At 37.2% G+C, this 18,400-nt stretch overlaps 1 protein-coding gene across 6 annotated transcripts in view; it reads right to left on the bottom strand.

Moving 5' to 3' along the window:
- Positions 1-18,400, bottom strand: part of LOC105221673 (insulin-like receptor) — a 113,537-nt gene that overhangs the window by 13,266 nt on the left and 81,871 nt on the right. For 5 of the 6 annotated variants that reach the window (XM_011198817.3, XM_011198816.3, XM_054236164.1 and 2 more), the window contains 18 exons: positions 14,236-16,415; positions 5,468-5,883; positions 5,262-5,400; positions 5,036-5,202; positions 4,680-4,959; positions 4,474-4,621; positions 4,193-4,401; positions 3,919-4,096; positions 3,546-3,753; positions 3,346-3,460; positions 3,057-3,255; positions 2,513-2,994; positions 2,104-2,411; positions 1,462-2,031; positions 1,232-1,403; positions 1,037-1,164; positions 723-984; positions 424-604 (listed from right to left, as the gene is read on the bottom strand). In XM_011198817.3, coding sequence (XP_011197119.2) covers positions 424-604; positions 723-984; positions 1,037-1,164; positions 1,232-1,403; positions 1,462-2,031; positions 2,104-2,411; positions 2,513-2,994; positions 3,057-3,255; positions 3,346-3,460; positions 3,546-3,753; positions 3,919-4,096; positions 4,193-4,401; positions 4,474-4,621; positions 4,680-4,959; positions 5,036-5,202; positions 5,262-5,400; positions 5,468-5,883; positions 14,236-16,117 — 6,044 coding nt within the window. In that variant the 5' untranslated portion in view covers positions 16,118-16,415. Of the gene's footprint in view, positions 1-389; positions 605-722; positions 985-1,036; positions 1,165-1,231; positions 1,404-1,461; positions 2,032-2,103; positions 2,412-2,512; positions 2,995-3,056; positions 3,256-3,345; positions 3,461-3,545; positions 3,754-3,918; positions 4,097-4,192; positions 4,402-4,473; positions 4,622-4,679; positions 4,960-5,035; positions 5,203-5,261; positions 5,401-5,467; positions 5,884-14,235; positions 16,416-18,400 lie in introns of all 6 variants that reach the window. The other variant, XM_011198821.3, reaches the window with a different exon arrangement.

The following is an 18,400-nucleotide window of genomic DNA, read 5'->3' as shown; positions in this document are numbered from 1 at the left end:
TGTTACGATAAATAAGCTTATATTGCTTGATATATTGCGAGCTTATTTATAAAACAACTAAATTTAATATCATGGGAGTATTTTTAATGGTGTTGTTGTAATTTTTGGGCTATAACCGAACAATTTCCAATTGGTTATGTCTAAAAGTTTTAATTTTATTAGGAGCTTATATATTTCTTCAAACTTTCTATTGAAAACATAAAATACTTCCATTTTTACGAATTCATAAAAAGGAGGCATGGAATATAATATATACATATATACTTTGTATCATATTTTTTATGTTCTAGGAATTTCTTTCTTAGAATGTTAAAGCTTGATTTCCCTTTATATCTTGAAATATCTGCTATTGACGCAATAGAAATTTGTTCTGATAGCCTAAAAATTACCTAAATTATTGAATGTTGCTTGGCTTGCTCTCACCTATATGGAGAGTGTGGATGGTCATCATCTATGGCCATTGGACTTTCGCCTTCATGTTCTACTGAGGAAGTGTTAGCCAAATTGAGTTTGTATTCATTGAATTCGTCAGTCCGCAAGGGAGTGGTAGCATCATCCATTTCGTTCTCCTCACTGAATATATCACCCGAGGGATGCATGCTCTCTAAAAAAGGCAAATGGTCCAGAAATGTTAGTATTGCTAATAACTAATGGTCAGCATACGTAATAAACTATGTAGTAATCTTAGATTATTACAAATGGGCACACTGTGATATACATACCGGCTCGCTCTTTTTCACGTTCTTGCGTACCCTCATTCGAGAAGTAGTAAGACACTTCACGAAAACGCGAAAGATATCCTTCGGAATCTGTATGCACATGATCCAAGAGAATGCGTATAATTTTGAAAAACGATGGCCGTTTTGAGGGGCGATGTTCCCAAGATTGCTGCATAATTTCATAAATTTTGTCCGGACAGTTATCAGGGCGTTCCATAACACCACCTTCGATTACGAAGCGCAATACTTGATCATTAGAATAACCCTAGAAACAAAAATGGTTAGGCAATTGGAAACAATTGAATCTAAATACATACGGGATATGGCTGTGAAGCGAGTGTGACAATTTCCCAAAGCACTACACCATAACTGAACACATCACTGGCAGTGGAATAGATTCCATCACGTAAACTTTCTGGAGGCATCCAACGGACTGGTAACAAACCTGTGTAAAGATGCTTATAATTTAGTATTGGTTTCTTCTCAATGCTTATGAGTTTTTGCAAACATACCCTTGTCTCCCTTACGATAGTAATCAGTTTCATAGACATCACGGGTCATGCCGAAATCACCAATTTTTACTGTTAAATCGGAACCAACCATACAGTTACGAGCTGCTAAATCGCGATGCACAAACTTTTTGGCTGATAGGTAAGCCATACCATCGGCAATTTCTATAGCCATCTGCAGGAATAATATCAAGTTTAGATACTCTTCAAAAACAAAACCTCAAACAAGTAACCTGGAAGACACGACTTAAAGGTGGGGGCTGTACACCCGTTTCGCGGTATCTGAATGGCATTTCATCACCTTGCACGCTATCGGGACGGTGTGCACGTAAGTATGATTTTAAATCACCGAACTTCATCAACTCCATTACGACTAATGCTGGTTGGCCGACTGAGCAAACGCCGAGTAGCCGCACCACGTGATATGTATCGAATTGCTTCATAACACTGGCTTCGCTTAAGAAATTAATTCGTTCACGGTCAGTGGCATTTTCATTGACTGTCTTAATGGCACAAGGAGTATCCTCAGTGCCGCTTAAACCTTTAAGTATACCCTCATATACCATACCGAAGGAGCCTTGACCTAGTGGACTTAATTGTATAACCCGATCTCGTTCTACTTCCCAGCCGTCTTGTACATATTGCAGACTAATGTAGTAGGGGTTGACGGTGGGAATGATTTTGATATCGTTTGGAGGCGCGTATTTTCGTCGAACGTACCAATATACACCACCCATCAACAAGATAATACCAAACACTGCAACACAAATGCCGGCAATCAAGGCTCCAGACCATTTCTCAGGCTATGGTTTTGTGAAAAAAGTTTAACACTTTTGAAATACAGTTATCGATGAGGGTTGTGGATTTTTACTTACCGGAATGTCAATATAGACAAATTCTGAATAAACACCATCGCCAGCCAATGAATTTGCGCGCACTCTAATACTGTAATTGCCGGTCGGCAACTGCATCCTGTAGCCATTTGTCAAATTGCGATAATTTACTTCAGTGATACAACGCTTCTCTTCCACAGCATCCTGCTCGGATTTCTTATAGGAAATCGTGTATGAGACCACATCACCATTAGGATTCGCAGGTGGGTCCCAATTTATGCGAACCTCACTTCGCGTTGTGTTTGTTTGTACCAAGGCAACACGCAAATTATCTACTTTATCCACGCCCTCTGAAATCACACGCGTTGTATATTATTCAAAGATTATTTATTGCTTAATAATATTGTTAACTATATAATATATACATGTATGTGTATGTGTGTATACCCACCCATTTTTTTAGTACGCACAAACCTCATGCGTATATCACTACACTCTTTTTCTGTGGCGCCATCTTCGGGTTCTCGACATGCCTCGACACCGATCGTATAGAAGGAGAAATGTTTGAGGTTCTGGAATACATATTTATTGGTGGTGACCGATACATTGCGTACGAAGCTCTCATAGAATTGTCCAGTCGAATCCATATGAATGTCGCTATTGTTCGATGCATTTTTATTGCCAAGCGTGGTTCTTTCGATTGGTGCTACTGTGGTTATAATGGTCGCATCCTCCGTACTACCGTCTTCAGACGTTGTCTTCAGTATAATATTTTCGAGGTTATCAGGCACAGCACGCATGTGCCGTACAAGAAAACTATCCTCAGGATTACCTTCACTTCGTCGGCGACGTCGTTTAGCATCCATATCAGTGGGAGATGCCTTGTTTTGATCATCACTTTTAGCTTTCGGCTTTTTGGTATCGTTTGTATGCCTGTAAAATTAAAAAAAATTAGAAAATTTGTTCTCTGGCGTTTTCTTGTAGAAGTTACTTACTTTACGTAAATAAAATTCTGCAACGTATTCTCGAAGTCAATGCCAGCAACAATTGTTGCCTCGCTGGTATCGATGTCACTGTGATTTGGCGATTTCTCACCATCGCATTTGCAATTGGCAGCGTTTGGTGGTTCAGTCACTCCACCAGCACTATCACGTGTAGGATCCTTTGCATCATCGTCTTTGTCGATTTGGGCGGCTATTTAATAAAGCATAATAATTTCATAGTTTATATCGAACAAATAGATGCCCATATACGTTTACATAAGCATCGTTAGAAGGCACTTACGATCCTTGCAGTAGTTACGTGAATCCAGAACTTGACTCCGTTTGTCGAGAGTTGCATGCACACGATATACTGTAAGATTACCTTGCGGATTCGCGGGTGGCGTCCATGTAATTGCCTGAAGAGATATGGTGGACATATTTAACATGTGATATATAGTACAATTATGTGTCTCTCGTTCAATTATTCCCGATATTACTTACGATTTCTGAGCTCGATATTGCGTACGCGTTTAAGCTTTGTACGAATTTAGGTTGTGCCGATTTCGTTTTAAAATGATGTATATTACTCTGTGCGTTACGTTTCTCCGATGATATGGTCCAAGTTTTGACATAGAATGCATACTGTGTGTATGGTTGCAGATTTACGAAGATATATTTTTCGTCTTTGGTTGGGTCACCAACGATCCAGCTACAACAATAATTAATGTTAATGTTAATATGTTTCTTAATATCTGCTCTGTAAAAATAAGTCCCTAAAGACGCTACTAATGAAATAAAATTTCATAAAAATACGCGATCGGAGAGAACATCAACAGTAAAAACGGGTTTCTAATTATTAATTAATTGGCCTTACCCGTCGTCACAGATGCGCTGTGAATATTTGGTGGCATTTTTGTACTTATCCTCCATTAAAAAGTATTGATAACCAATGAATGTCCGATTATCATCAAAAACCAATGGATTTATGATTTCCACAACCGCAACGCGACTCCCTATCCTGGACACCGTAACATTCAATAATTCTGTGTTACCTAGAAGACAGATAATCATGTAATAAGTAAGTATAGTTTTGTTCGGTTACAATTAATAAAGCTACATATATTTTATATTGTTATTTAAGCACTCACATGACCCCTTATGACCGTTGGAATCCGTGGCCACTTCATTTTTATCGAACGTTGCATTTTCTTTCATCATCGGAAGCAGCTTCTCGATCTCATTGTAACAAAGCTTTGGATTGAAATGGAAGAATACACGACCCCTTTCAATATGTACGGTACGGTTTTCGCCCCAAACTGATTCGAGATCATTATTCTCAAGTGCGTATATTGCAAATCTACACGAGACCAATGAAATAAATCAATTGTATATACAAAAATATTTCAAATAGATATTATCGTGTACTTACTTGTTTTCACTGAGCTCAGTACCGTTAATCCGCTTTAGATGTTTGAAAAACGACAATGATGTCAAACCGTATGTACCTTGTACTTTTAGAAAGGTGCTGATTTCTTGAATGGACGACAGACCCGATTCCAACTCTTCCATTAAGTGTTCTTGGAAAGGATTCGAAAATAAACATAGGTTTAATATAAGAATCTAATTGCGACTTACTTCCGCCACGCTTAATGCTTATGGTTAGCCCGTTTTTAACAATATGCGTGCAACCAGTGAAATCCTTCGCACGCTCCACACTGTCGATGTGAGCACCATCGCATTTGTTCACACAGTTGTCGCCGCACGCTTGGCAGGTCGAGCCGATTTTGTTGTATCCATTCGGGCATCTGGTGGAGCATTTGCCGTCATAAGGCACAATGATCTGTGGTTTGTTGTTTTCGAATTTGGTACCAATTGCAATACACTCCTCAGCTGTGAGGCAGCGACGATCCAAGTACTAAAGGAATTTGATGTAATGAGAGGCATTAGCATTACCATTACATTTATTTTTCAATTGGGCAATTTGATCTTACGCTGAAGTAATTAGGGGGACATTTATCGATGCAGGTGTTGTTATAGATGGAGAAATCGCGACAGCTGATGCATTCGTCAAAGTTTTTGGGTGAACATCCTCCAAGGCAATTATCATTGCAGCAAGTGTGCTCATCAATGCAATTGTTTTTGCAGCTGTCGGGGCAAACTGTGCAGTAAAAGGTAAAATAGTTTGATGTTATGTTGACAATAGATAAAAGGGCTTACTCTTTTGGCACATCTTATTGTTCCAACAACGCCTTTGTCCATCAAATTCCTTGCAGACCAATTCAGTATCGCCACCGTCTTCTTTGCCAGCCTTTGTATCTCCCGGGCATTTGGGACACTCAATCAGTTTGCTGTTATTCTGTTGCAACAAATCGTTCAATGAGTTAGTTTCGAGAAGCAATACCTAGTACCAAATTCCAACTTACCTCGATTGCTATTTCGGCGCCACTATTTACAATCCGCCTCCAGGCTATTGTCTCCACATAACAAAGTACGATATTGTTCTCAAGGCGTACACCACCACGCGATATGGTCGTCAGTTTCGACAGGCCCAAATCTTCCAAATGAGGATTGTAGTAGACAATGAGGGCATAACCTTCAAACAGTGTTGTACCGCGTATGATACTCAAATTCGGGAATATTTGTGATAGCGATCGTAGATTGTGAACGCGATAAATGATGATGAATTCCGTGACTTCAGTTAGCAATGGAAAGGTCTGTGTGAACTCCTGCGTGTTGTGTTGGTTCATGAGTGTGATGAGTAGGAAACCTTCTATGACCGTGCAGTTGCGCAACTGGCTCAATTCGCTGGGTGAGTTGCGTATATCTAAGGAGCGGCATACTGTAAAGATGAATGCAGTTAAGTGCAAACAGTTATTAACTTTTATATAATTTAAATTATTGAGTAAAGAATGCTTATCTATAATTATATTTATAATCATCTTTGAAAGTTGAATCAAGTTGACTAAGGGTTGGAAGAAAACCTATATATTATATGGCCAGGGTATTCGTCCAAAGAATTACCCTAGATTACATTATGAAGAAGATCATACTATAAAAGATAAGAAAAGTTGGCAAAACTTTAATATGAGCTTTGTATCCCGTCTTCTCGAAGCCCGGTTGAACTAAGACCACTCGAAACGACATATGAAAATGAGTTTGATATGTATTTAAGGCAACCTTGCGGGCGTGTATGTCTCTTGCATACGTTATGAAATTGAGAAGAATGCGCTCACCGCTGTCTAGCCAGTTATCCACACCAAACAATTTGCCGTCTTTGGGCTGTAAAAGTCTTACTGGGTTCGTTGGTGATATGTGTGTGTATGTGTAGCTCTGCTGTTCAGCTTGCAGATCACGTTTAGTATGTTGGGCTTTTAAAAACACATGTCATAAGTTTGTCACTCTTGGAATGTACATTTTTTACAACATTTTTTTATACAAAACTCATAAAAAATGTTCGTAAATATTTTTTGTTGTTAGTAGTACCATGTGGTGCTAGAAATCTATATTCACTCAAACTTCCAATTAAATAAATGGCCAAGAGGGCGGTCGTCTCTGCATATGATTTCTTATGAATAACGTACATTAGTACATACTAAGAAACGGTTAATGGTGAAAGTGAGTATTATTAGGATTCGTAGATGGAAATGTCGTGAATAGACCTACATTTCATAAGATCACTTTTTCCAACCAGCGACTAACTGCTTTTTATATATAATCAGATATATATTACAATGAAGAAGAGTGCCATGGCGTATGCGTTACGAGTAATTCATGTGTATATTACACATACCATACATGGTCCGTATGAGTATATATTTCTTTCTGTAATTTTATTGAATGAATGAATTGACGCGTCGAAAATGTGTGGAATTTCATTAATAGACGGCGATTCTGGCGGCTCGGCGCCTGCGTTGATGGAAATTCCATAGTTAGGAAGTGGCGTTAATACGTGAGCGGCATACAAGTTAAAATTGGCATAAATAAATTAAAAGCCGTGACCACTTCTTTATGTGTAGCTAATAATATCCCTCTGACAATGGCATGAAAAGAATTGCTCAAATAATAACTTTGGTCATTGACAAATTCTTCACAATTTTTACAAGCTTTGAACGAGTGTATTACAGTTCAATTGGTAAACCTACCGGATCGCCGCGAAAATAGCTAATATTGGCTTCAATCAGCTATTGCTGACATCATTTGCATCATTGCACACACATTCACTGATTTGCTGACGGCATGGCATAAGCAGCAGAAATGCCACCGGCCCAGGCCTGCTGTTTTGCGGTTCAATCAAATCAGGCGTAAGTAATCGAAATGCGAGCAGGTGACGTAGGTCACATGAAATCGCTGGCCATTGCAATATTGCTGTTGTTGTTTCTATTTTCAAATTGAACCCGTCAGACATGGTGAGTTCAGTACTGTTGATATTGCCTCACGACATCGGCATCTGTTATCTGTGGAATTTACGTACCAAAATTCCACATTTCCATTTACTGTTTGTGTGTGTCAATTTCAACTGCAACTCAAAAATGATCAACAAAAAAGGAAACGGAAATTTGTGGAATATTTTGGCTGATTGCGTTAAAACTGGTCGCGAACTATCGCTGGCTAACAAACTTGATATCAGTATTGTCCGCTCCTATGAAAAGAAATTGTAGCCTCCTATATCTCCAACAATTGACACCATGGCGTATGAGTTACGTTATGCACATCAAGCCAATAATACTTGTACACATTACCATTAATTCTAATTACAAAAGCATTTAAGCTTAAATGCACTAAAAGAAACTTTATGAACACGATTGTGTCTCTGTGTACATATGTATGTGTCCTCATAAGTCTCTTTGAATGTAGTCTCGGTAACCATTATGGAAATATGTACATACAAGTGTACTGCTCAATTTGTTTTCATGGCCAACATTTCTAAATGTTTTGTTTTTTATATTTCGGAGATATCTATACGTTCGCCTGCTAAGCTCTGCGCTGCTTTTCGGTGTAGGTATTTTGTTTTTAATTTTCGATGTTTCCCCTGCGTCGTGATTGCGATTGTTTATTTCTTTGCGCCGCTTGCTATTTTTATGCGGATTTGTGTTGGTTTTATAAATAGAAATATCTCGTAATAGAAACGAGAGCAAAAACAAAAACAATACTCATAATAGCATAAAATAAGCAAATATAAAAAAGTTTATTTACACGTACGCAACAAGTGACTACACACACACAAACTACAACATACAAATCCCGCAGAAAAATCGTTATTAAACAGAGAATTTGCGTACGAAGCGAATGTGCATGTATGTATGTACATACGCATGAGTATGTTGATGATGTGAGGTATAGACATACATATGTAGGTATAAAGGTGGTTATTGGTGATCTTAGAATAAGAATTGAACACTTTCACGTTTTACTTAGTAAGACTTACAGGAAAGGAGTGAGCAACACTTGTGAGTTCGTGCAATGAATATCAATTCTGGAAGAAGTTGAAACCGAAAAATTATCTTCTTCATCTAAATCAAATTCATACGAAATCTCAACGAAAAACAAGATAGGCATTTTGGAAATATGTATAGGTCTACAACTTTGCTTCCGCCGTTTTCCAATAGATGTCTCTAGGGTCAAACACTGGTCGATTAAATCGATTTTTTTATATCGATCTTGGACATTTGTGTCAACATTAACCCAACAAAATATTTGTAGAGATCGGTTTGCATCCCAAACTTATTCTCAACTGAAAATGTCATTTTTTGAGCCGAATTCTCGACATTTGCGGGAAATTTTTTTGTAATGTTACAAATAATTGCAACAGAATAGAATAGGAAAGCGCAAACAAATGTCTCAAAAACTCTCGATATTCGATGGTCGCGCTACTTTAGAATGTAGATTGTATGTATATATATCCAAGTACTTGGATCAGAAGTATGCATGGTGATTGGCCCACAGGTCCTTTAACAATTAGACATGTATGCGTACAATTGTATATTCTGTGATTTGCAAATTTGCACTTTATAACTACTATTACTTCACTAACTCTTCGGTGCAATGGCAGTGTGAAAAACATTTGCGGATTGTTTGGAATGAGTAACATATACATATGTATGTATATGTATGTGTACTCCCGAAGTAGGAGGCGAGGAATGTGGCAGGGGAGAAGGAATGAGTAATCGTCAAATAAATGCAAATACATACATTTGCACTTACGTGTATACAAAATGTTTAGTGTCCAGTTGCTTCATCAATTGTATACCACTTGTAATACATATGTATATGTATATATGTATATGTATGAATAAGATTATTAATTTTTATATTCGTATAATGGGTGTTTATCTATAACTATTTGATGAAAAGCGCAAATATTACGGCACTGGCGCCAGTAGTCCATTTGGGTGGTTAATTTCAACAGAAAACAATTTTTTTTTTAATTGAAAAGTGCAAATTCATCACCTACTCAATGCATATACATACATATGTATGTATGTATGTGTACATTAGAGGTACCTACTTCCACTTGTCTTGCGGCGGCGCTGGGTGATTAACTTGTCGCCCTTTATCTTTATGGCGGGCCTAGATTTCTTAGAACTTTGTGACTAGTTGACCACTTGTAAAAGCAAATATTTCGTAGATCTTTGACGCCAGCAATATAACGGTGTACATGCATGTATTGTACATGTAGAGGTTAAGATGTTATTAAATGAAACACAATTTAACCTTAATTAAATTAACTTTATTCAGATGATCAAAAGGTATAGGGCGAATAATAGAAATGAGTATGAGGTGATTAATATTGTAGCGGGACTAAATATTGTAGTTGCTGAATATAGTGTTATCAGAAAGGAGTTAATTACAATATTAAGAATGGTTATTAATTTAATCTTTTACAATTGGGAGTTATGCTGGTTTAAGTCACATACACTTGCAGCGGTCATTTGGCAATGGCGGTTGGATTTCTGCAATTCGCGATGCCAGTGTCAGCCCGGGTGCAATACGATGCATCGGTGGCAGTGGTGTTAATGCATTCTCAGACCAAAAAACCAACGATTCACCAGGTACAGTATTTCGGACCGCTGTTGGCCAAGCGTGTTAATGTTACAAAATATGAGCTACGGAACGGAAATTCAGAATCCTTGTTTGTCTCGGTCCCATATAAGGATAATGTCATTTTCGGACAGTGAATTGAAACTACCTTTAATCAGTATTTACTTATTTACTTAGTTTCTTTACATTTGCAAAGGTTTCATTTTTGTACATGGAGGTACTATGGCCATATACTATGCATTCATGCATTCGTATGCATAAAACTGACATGCTGGCGATCAGATAAGTAGCGTTGTAGCGGATTCATACTCAAATACACATACTCATACATGTAAATGCCATTGGAATAAATGGAAAATTGACAGCCTTAAGAGCATTTATTTGACACTTGTTTGCTCACACTATAATCGCTAAAGCTCCCGACGAATAACTACAAAACTATTCTCTGTGGGCGGGATTTTAAAATTTAAATCATTTGACCTTATGCGCAAAACACAGAGCTTGGTGGTTAATTGTGTGCAAAGTACTAAAGTCTTCGTTTACGATACATTTTGTAAACTAACTCTAATAATACTAACTCTTGTACATTATTTGAAGTCTTCAGAATATTGATCATTAATTTTTCGTTTTATCTATTATTTATATACGCTTAACTTTTGTGGGTTAAATGTTTTGTATTGCTGGTCGAGTTCTTTTTTAAAATCAATAATATTTTGTAATTTCTATTTTTTGAGAATATAATCGTAAATATGTACATTAATTTTTCTAATTTTATAATTTGCGGCATTTCTCTGCAATTTCGGAGATTAACATAAGACATAATGAAGACGAATTGACATTTAAAAGTTGTGGTTGTTTTTTGTTTTAATTTTCAGTTTGATGGTATTTAAAACGAACCTTTAAAAATATGTAAGAAAACAAGTGCTCCATAACATAATTAGACCCGGGTATAATAATATGCAATCTCATAATGAGATGTATCTAAACGGCTCACTTGAGTCACGTGTTTTTTTTTATCAAACGCTGTTTAAACATCCTTTAAACATATGTATGTATTTCCTATACATCTATACGCACATAACTCTATATTTGTTCTGAGAATAAATCCTATAAATACACATTATGTGTAGAGAATCGCTTAGCGAAACATTTCTAAATCAAATCCATTTCTCTGGGTGGTGTACGCAAAATGGATTCGTGCAAAACAATTTATAGCTGCAGTAGATGTGAGCAGAAGAGATTTTTAAATGTCATAAAATAGATTTTATTACTTTTTCAACAACACGTTTTCGTGGGTTGAGAATGTGATAATTTCTCACGTCAACTGTCAAGACTTGTGTGGATCACAAGCATTTGGTCATAATAAAGAAAATCGGGTATTAAATTGGCATCCCACTGGCATGAATGATTTTGTTGTTTTCCTTGAGCTTAAACAGAGTGTAATGCAGACCACTTAAAATCATACAAATGTACGCCAAAACTTTGATAAGGTATCAAAATACGAAGCTCTATATGTCAAACATATCCATATTTACGTACATAAATATAATAATAAATAGCATATCATATATGTATAATGGTTATGAGATTTGTACTCCGTGGTGAAATTAATCGGCATTGAAGCACAGCGTATGCATATACGAGTCTTGTGATGACGCTTCTAACCTTGTTAGAGTTTCTTAAGTTCATACGGACATTCACCAAGCCCTTTTCTACGTCAATCCATATTATACCACAATTCTCTCTGAATGAAGGATAACTGGTATGATAGTAATTTCAACTTTGTTGTTGTTGGTCAGTAGCGTTTAAGGGGCGAATTTGCCAAATGGACAAAAAAATTTTCGAAAAGCAGATGTGAACAAAATCTTTGCAGATCTCTTTTATTTAGCTTCTTTTCGTATTTTGTTTCTTGGGGATCATTAATAAATTTAGAAACTGTTAGTTTTGAGTGTTCACAAATTGGCAAGCCAGAGGATCTATTCATTTTGACATTGACAGATGTTCCTGAAAACATATCAATCGCAACGTGAGTTATTTTCGAAAATGCCTTGCTTTTTAAAATTACTGTCAAATCATTGTTTTTGGCACATATTTCATGTGTGTGTGCTTCTTATTTGCAAACTTGCAAATATTCCTTCACCGATTATTTATTTAGCAACGATTATGTGGTCAACGACTTGTCGGTGAGTGACGATATCACTTTCAGTACTATTTCGAGATGTTATACATTTCATTGTTCATTATTTGGGTATTATGCGTTAATAGTGCTGAAACATATAGGATGATTAATATGCGATTTTGCAGGTTTAGTTTGTTTGGTAGAAGCTTATAGCAATATGCTGAAATATGAATGAAATTGAAAATTTTGTCAATTTCAGATAATCGATACACTTTTGTGTTTAACAACCTTTCTTGTTAACAACCAAGGCCCATTCTCTCAAATCCAACCATTGTCTAAGTAGGCCGGAGAATAACCGATTAGTATTTGAAGGACAAAACCACAAAATAAATAATTTCGTTTTGCAGTATTATTGATAAATATTGACTGGCTGAAATAAAGACAGTTACAATATTAACGATTAGGTTAATCGTGAAAGTCAAGGGCTGCCAAACTGTCGCTATCCGAATAGCACATGGTAATTAACGCCCTTCAATTGATTCGAATCGTTCGCCAAAGCCAAAGACAAGTTATCGGCAAAGTCCAAAGCGAGATGTGGGAGGGAAAGACCTTAAACTGCATCGAGTTTATTAGACGAGGCGACATGTCGTCCAGTCTAATCGAGTACGCAGCAGGTAATTCAATAATAATTAATCGGAAAAGCCAAAAACAACCATCAATTAAGCACAGCATGTCAATACGAAGAATGGATATCTAAATAAGCCGGAGAAAGGCGCTTCTATAATGTATACTACATATATGTAAATACTAATATGTGATGCATTTTGACGTTAGCATTTAAAATGGCTGCATAGTAGCTGAATGGCGTAATTGTGTATATGTATGTCTACAGAAGCCAATTAGCTGACGTCTAGTTCTCTTATCAAGTATGTACAAAATGTATTGCGTTTTACAAAGCAACGGCTATATGCAAGTGAACAAGAGCATATGTACGCTTAACTAAATCAAAAATTCAATCTTTAAACAACAATAAAAAATGACTTACTAACAACAAAGCGCAGGCAAATAGTCGATAAGAACAACGAATAGCGCGACAAAACGCGATTGCTCACCGGCGACATTATACAGCTCAACTTGATTGAGTGCATAAGTTAAAGCAGGCGATTGACCAATCAGCACAGTCCGTGAAATCACGGCGTTGGCTTTACCAGCCCCAACATATTAATATACGGCATATAATTATATCTGTACACATCAATGTACAATATGTATGAATGTGTATGATGCACAAGCACATATTTATTTCATTGGCAGCACTTCAAATAGGTAGCGTTGCTTCCTCCGATACACATTTCTGCCCACATATGCGATACCCCTTAGACCCCTTGGTGGTATGAATTTGAGTTATGGTTTGGTTCCATGAACCATACGTCTTCGTTAAATGATCTTGTGTGACTTTGGCAATTTTAGCTTGGAGCAAATAGTTGAATATTTGGTACGCTTTGGGTGTATGAAAGTCCGTAGTCTTAACTTAATTTTAAGATTATTTTAATGTGCCGGTGTTGCACGATTGAATGAGTATTAAAAACACAAAAAAGAAATTAAATATGTACTATATTGTTGTCATTCATATGCTTTTGAGCTTCTATTTATTCATTATTTTCGCTAAGCTACTGAAACGTGTACCCCATTGTGGTATTTTGAACTTTTCGAACCATTTTCTAACTAACTACGGTCTATCCGGCCATTATCTTCTATTATATGTATGTAATGTATGTGTCTTGAACGAAACCAAAACAGATGCTGATCTCTTCTGTCAACTCTCTTTTGGTTATTTTACGACTTTCGGCTAAACATACATTATTATGTACATACATATATGTGTGACTATATGATATCTAAGATTTTTAGATTTTTGGAGAGCCATTGAAGGCAACAACGAAGAGGAAATCGTCAACTGTGAATATCATATCAGGCGATGTCATTTACATTTATTATGTTAGTATGTATATGCTGTTTCTTATTAAAACTTACCAGTCTCGTTGCGACCCAAAGCCACCGGTGATGTGCGGATGGTATTGCGGTTAAGCGCCGAAGATGCCGAGGATGCCGATGATGTCGCAATAGCGTTTGCTGTCTGCGCATTTATCGATGGCAGAGACAGTGATAGGAACGATAGAATAAGTAGTAACTTATACAAAAATGTTAGATTTGGCATTTTGAAGTGACGCAAATGTTGCAGTTGCAGTTGCAGTTGCAGTTGTAGTGATGCGGTCTTGTTGTAGTTGCGTTTGTAGTGATGCGGTCTCGATTGATTTGTGGTGTGACTGTGCTGCTGCAAATTGTTTTGTAGGTGTGATGTTGATGTGGATGTTGTTGGCGTTGGCGTTGGCGTTGGCGCTGACGTTGACGTTGACGTTGACGATGGTATTATAGATAGATTATGGTGATGTACATGTTGTTGTAATATCTGTGGTTTTTGTTGTACTGTACGGTAGTTAATGTGATGTTGTGGTTGCGAGCATATATCGTTACTTAAATATCTACAATTACAGCTATTCTGGTTGGCGTTAGCATTGGCGTATTGTTGTTGCTCATTTTGTGATGTATTATATATATTTGCATAATTATCGTTACTATTGACTATATTCATTCGAATATGATTTTTATTATTATTGTAGTAGGAATTACAGCGAATTTGTTGCATCAGTCTTAAGAATGGAGGACGTTGTTGTTGTTGCGGCTGCTCTTGCCATACGAGCATTTGCAGTTGTGGCTTCTTATTTGCATGTCTTTTATTGTATTTCGTATTCGTATTCGTATTATTAACATTTTTGCTATTTCTATTGCTAATATTACTATTTGTTGTATATTGTTTGTTATTATTGTTGTTGTTGTTTCTACTATTGCTATTACTATTGTTACTATTGTTTTTGTAAAGAAAACTATGGATTTTTTCATAAACAGGCTGCACCAGTTGTACTTGAATGCACAACACTAAAAACTGAAATGTGCACAATGCTTTCCCGAAGAGCGCTGGTGAATTTATACCTGTTGTTGCTGCTGTTGCAGCAACCGGGCTTTGATGTTGCTCGATGCAATTTGTACAGGTGGTTAGAACTAATGATGATGCCAGTGATGATGATGATGATGAGGTGTACGCCGCTGCGTTAGTGGTTGTCAATTCTATATTTGTTGTTGTTGTATTTTGTATTGACGGCTTATGAAAAGGTGTTGAACATGGTGGCGATTTCGTTGCTGATCTGATTGGTGTAGTTACCGCAGTTACATGAGCAGGTGACACATCGTTGGCGTGAGTTCGTCGCTGTTGCCGTCGGCAGTGGCAACACTGAAACACCGACACCGGCGTGTCCTGGGGTTGCTCGTTTTGTTGCACTGCTTGTCGTTCCAGCGGTTTTGGTGTACTCTCATCGCCGTTAACTAGCTTTGTTGTTAGTGTTGTTGCAGGCAGCGCAGGTATTGAGTGATGGCTACAACCGTCGACGCTTTTGTTGTGCCATGCGCGAGCGTTATCCTGGAAGATTTGCTGCTGGTGTCGCATGGTGTTGTCGTTGGATTCAGCAATTGCTGGGGGTGAGTAATTTCTACAACAACGTGAGCAGCACTCCTCCACTCGTTGACGGCAGATGATACAAACGCTCGAACTGTTGGTCTCGATCTCCATTGCCAACGCCATTTCGCTTGCAGAACCCAACTTCTGCACTCCCCCTCCCGTATCTGTAGAGTTTTGTGTTCGCTGCGCCGCTGCTGCCGCCGCTGACCAACGTCGACCGCGCTCGGCCCGCACTACATTGTTGTCATGCCGTAGCCTCGGCATATCGACGCGACCGTTGCTGTGGCTTTTGCTGTGGCCGTTGTCCGCACTCAAAATTAATCGCTCACAATTAACGTCCATTCTAATTAATTGCTTCTCGATTTTGACATTGACTCAGATTTCCCCTTTGCGGTTCGTTAGATTCCAAGGGAGTTCAATCTATTATTACTTTCACTTTCTTTTTAATTCAGTGCTTTGATGGCGTCTAGAAAACTTTGTGAGCTCCAAAATAGTATGTTTTTCGTTTGAAAATAAGTGCTGAGTTGGTTTGGTTTTAGAGTTTCGCGTTTTGTCAAGTGCCGCTCAATGGCATCATCGTATTCATCGCTTCGATTTTTCGGATGGAGTTCGGAATTTTTTGAACAAGCATTGAAGCCAACTACAAAAAAGGGAAGAAATATAAAGAAAGTGTTAGATACATTTGTGTAAGTTATATTCAGAACTTTTGCTAACAATAGTTATAAGTAAGTGCTAATGTTTATTTAATATTAGATAAATAATATAACTTAACTTAATAACTTCTACCCTAGACGGAAATAAATATACTACCAATTTACCCAGCAATAAACCACAGATGATATACCGTGATCAAATATTCCGTATTTTAAAGTTTAATTTGAAACATTGCTGTATCCCATTTTTGTTTAACTGCATAATCAACAATACCAGCCTTCTCTTAGTGGCAAGGGGTAAGTGTGTCAAGTTATATTAGGTTATCCAGATCAAGTTATCGCTTGACCAATTGGACGACTGGACGACAGACGGATGGACATTGCGACTAAAATTTGAAATATAAACAATCCTATCCTTTAAGTTTGATCAAACTTCAGACGTGTGCAAAATTTCAGCAAAATCATTTCGGTGGTTTAGGTGCCAATCCGGGACAAACAAAGTGACATGAAATTTTTATATATACAGATAGATAGGTTTTCGACCACAATAACTTTATCAAATATTTACAGGAAAGGTTACAATGAGCATGCTCTTCATAAAGTGTTATCTGCTTCTGTTTGGAAGACACTCTCCTGTATAGTATACTTTTTTGTAGGCCTAGACATATGATCGAATTCTTAGTAAAATAAATAAATTTGGCTGAAGATAAACATATGAATGTAAAAAAAACGAAAGTTTCGGTTATAGTGTTGTTTAAAACGTTCACAATTCCACTCATTTGGATCATCGGAGTATCGTCCTATTGACATACATACATATATTCTCACTCTCTTGAAATATTGATTCTTGAAGGACGGATTCTAATCATCGGTATTTGCATTTTCTGTTCTACTATTTCCCTCAATGGTTCTCCGTATTACCCCAAATAAGCATCTACTGACTTCGATGTTACACCAGTGTAAGACTTTAGCAGGGCTGTGGCTTGTACTATTCCTAATACAAATGTAGGACCGAGTAAAATAGAGCTACAGTTATAGTGGAGAAGTGCGCATTTCAAGAAGAGAAGTAACATATTATAATTATGTGAACAGTAAATAACAATAAATGCTAGGGAAACTGTAAACAAATAGTGTAAATACCAACAACAACAAATATGGAAATCCAAAAATATAAAAAAAATGCATTAATGACAATGCAAATTTCCGCAGACAGAGACTGATAAGACAGAGCCATAAATGAAGGCGGTGTGAGTTTCTCGCTGCTCTCCGCTATTTGATGATCGAAGAGGTTTTGTATTTCAAATGACAACAATATTTCTATGTACATATGTACCTATGTACATATGTATGTATGTGTAAGCGATATATTTTTTGTTTTTATTTTAATTATCTACACACTCGTCGTTCTCCATGGCCGTGCATCTCATTTCATTCATCGTTTGCCAACACGGACGCAAACTAATTTGCGTAAATTCCAGTGCATGGCAATGTATGTACGTACGAATGTGCGCAAATAAAATGAAAAAGGAAATCAGTTACTGCAAACAATCCATATGCAAACGTCACCAATGGCGCAACCATTGGCGTGGGTTCACGTCAGCAGGGCTGTTCAGGTACATAGGCAATTGGCGCCGAAGTCGTCAAACAACAACCAACAACAGTTTTGCATGACTAATCGAGCCCTTTTGATGTTATAACATTGTCTCTACTAAAAAACAATGCTGTTTTTTATTTATTTTTTTATTGTAGTTGTAGTAGTTAGTTTATTAACCGTTTTTTCGCAATTGTTGCAAAATCTTCTCTTTTGCTGTGGTCTTATTCATCTTCATTTTGCATTTTCCATCAAAATTGGAGTGCACTTGTGAGTGGGTGTGTGCTTGCCACTGGCAAATATAATTGTAAATATGACATTTAAATGAATTTCCAGATGGGTTAGCTTTGTAGTGCCTTTTAAAAAACAAAATCAACGTAA

Source organism: Zeugodacus cucurbitae, chromosome 2 (genome assembly GCF_028554725.1).
Source record: "Zeugodacus cucurbitae isolate PBARC_wt_2022May chromosome 2, idZeuCucr1.2, whole genome shotgun sequence".
Lineage (NCBI taxonomy): Eukaryota > Metazoa > Arthropoda > Insecta > Diptera > Tephritidae > Zeugodacus > Zeugodacus cucurbitae.
This window is presented reverse-complemented; position numbering and strand designations above follow the sequence as displayed.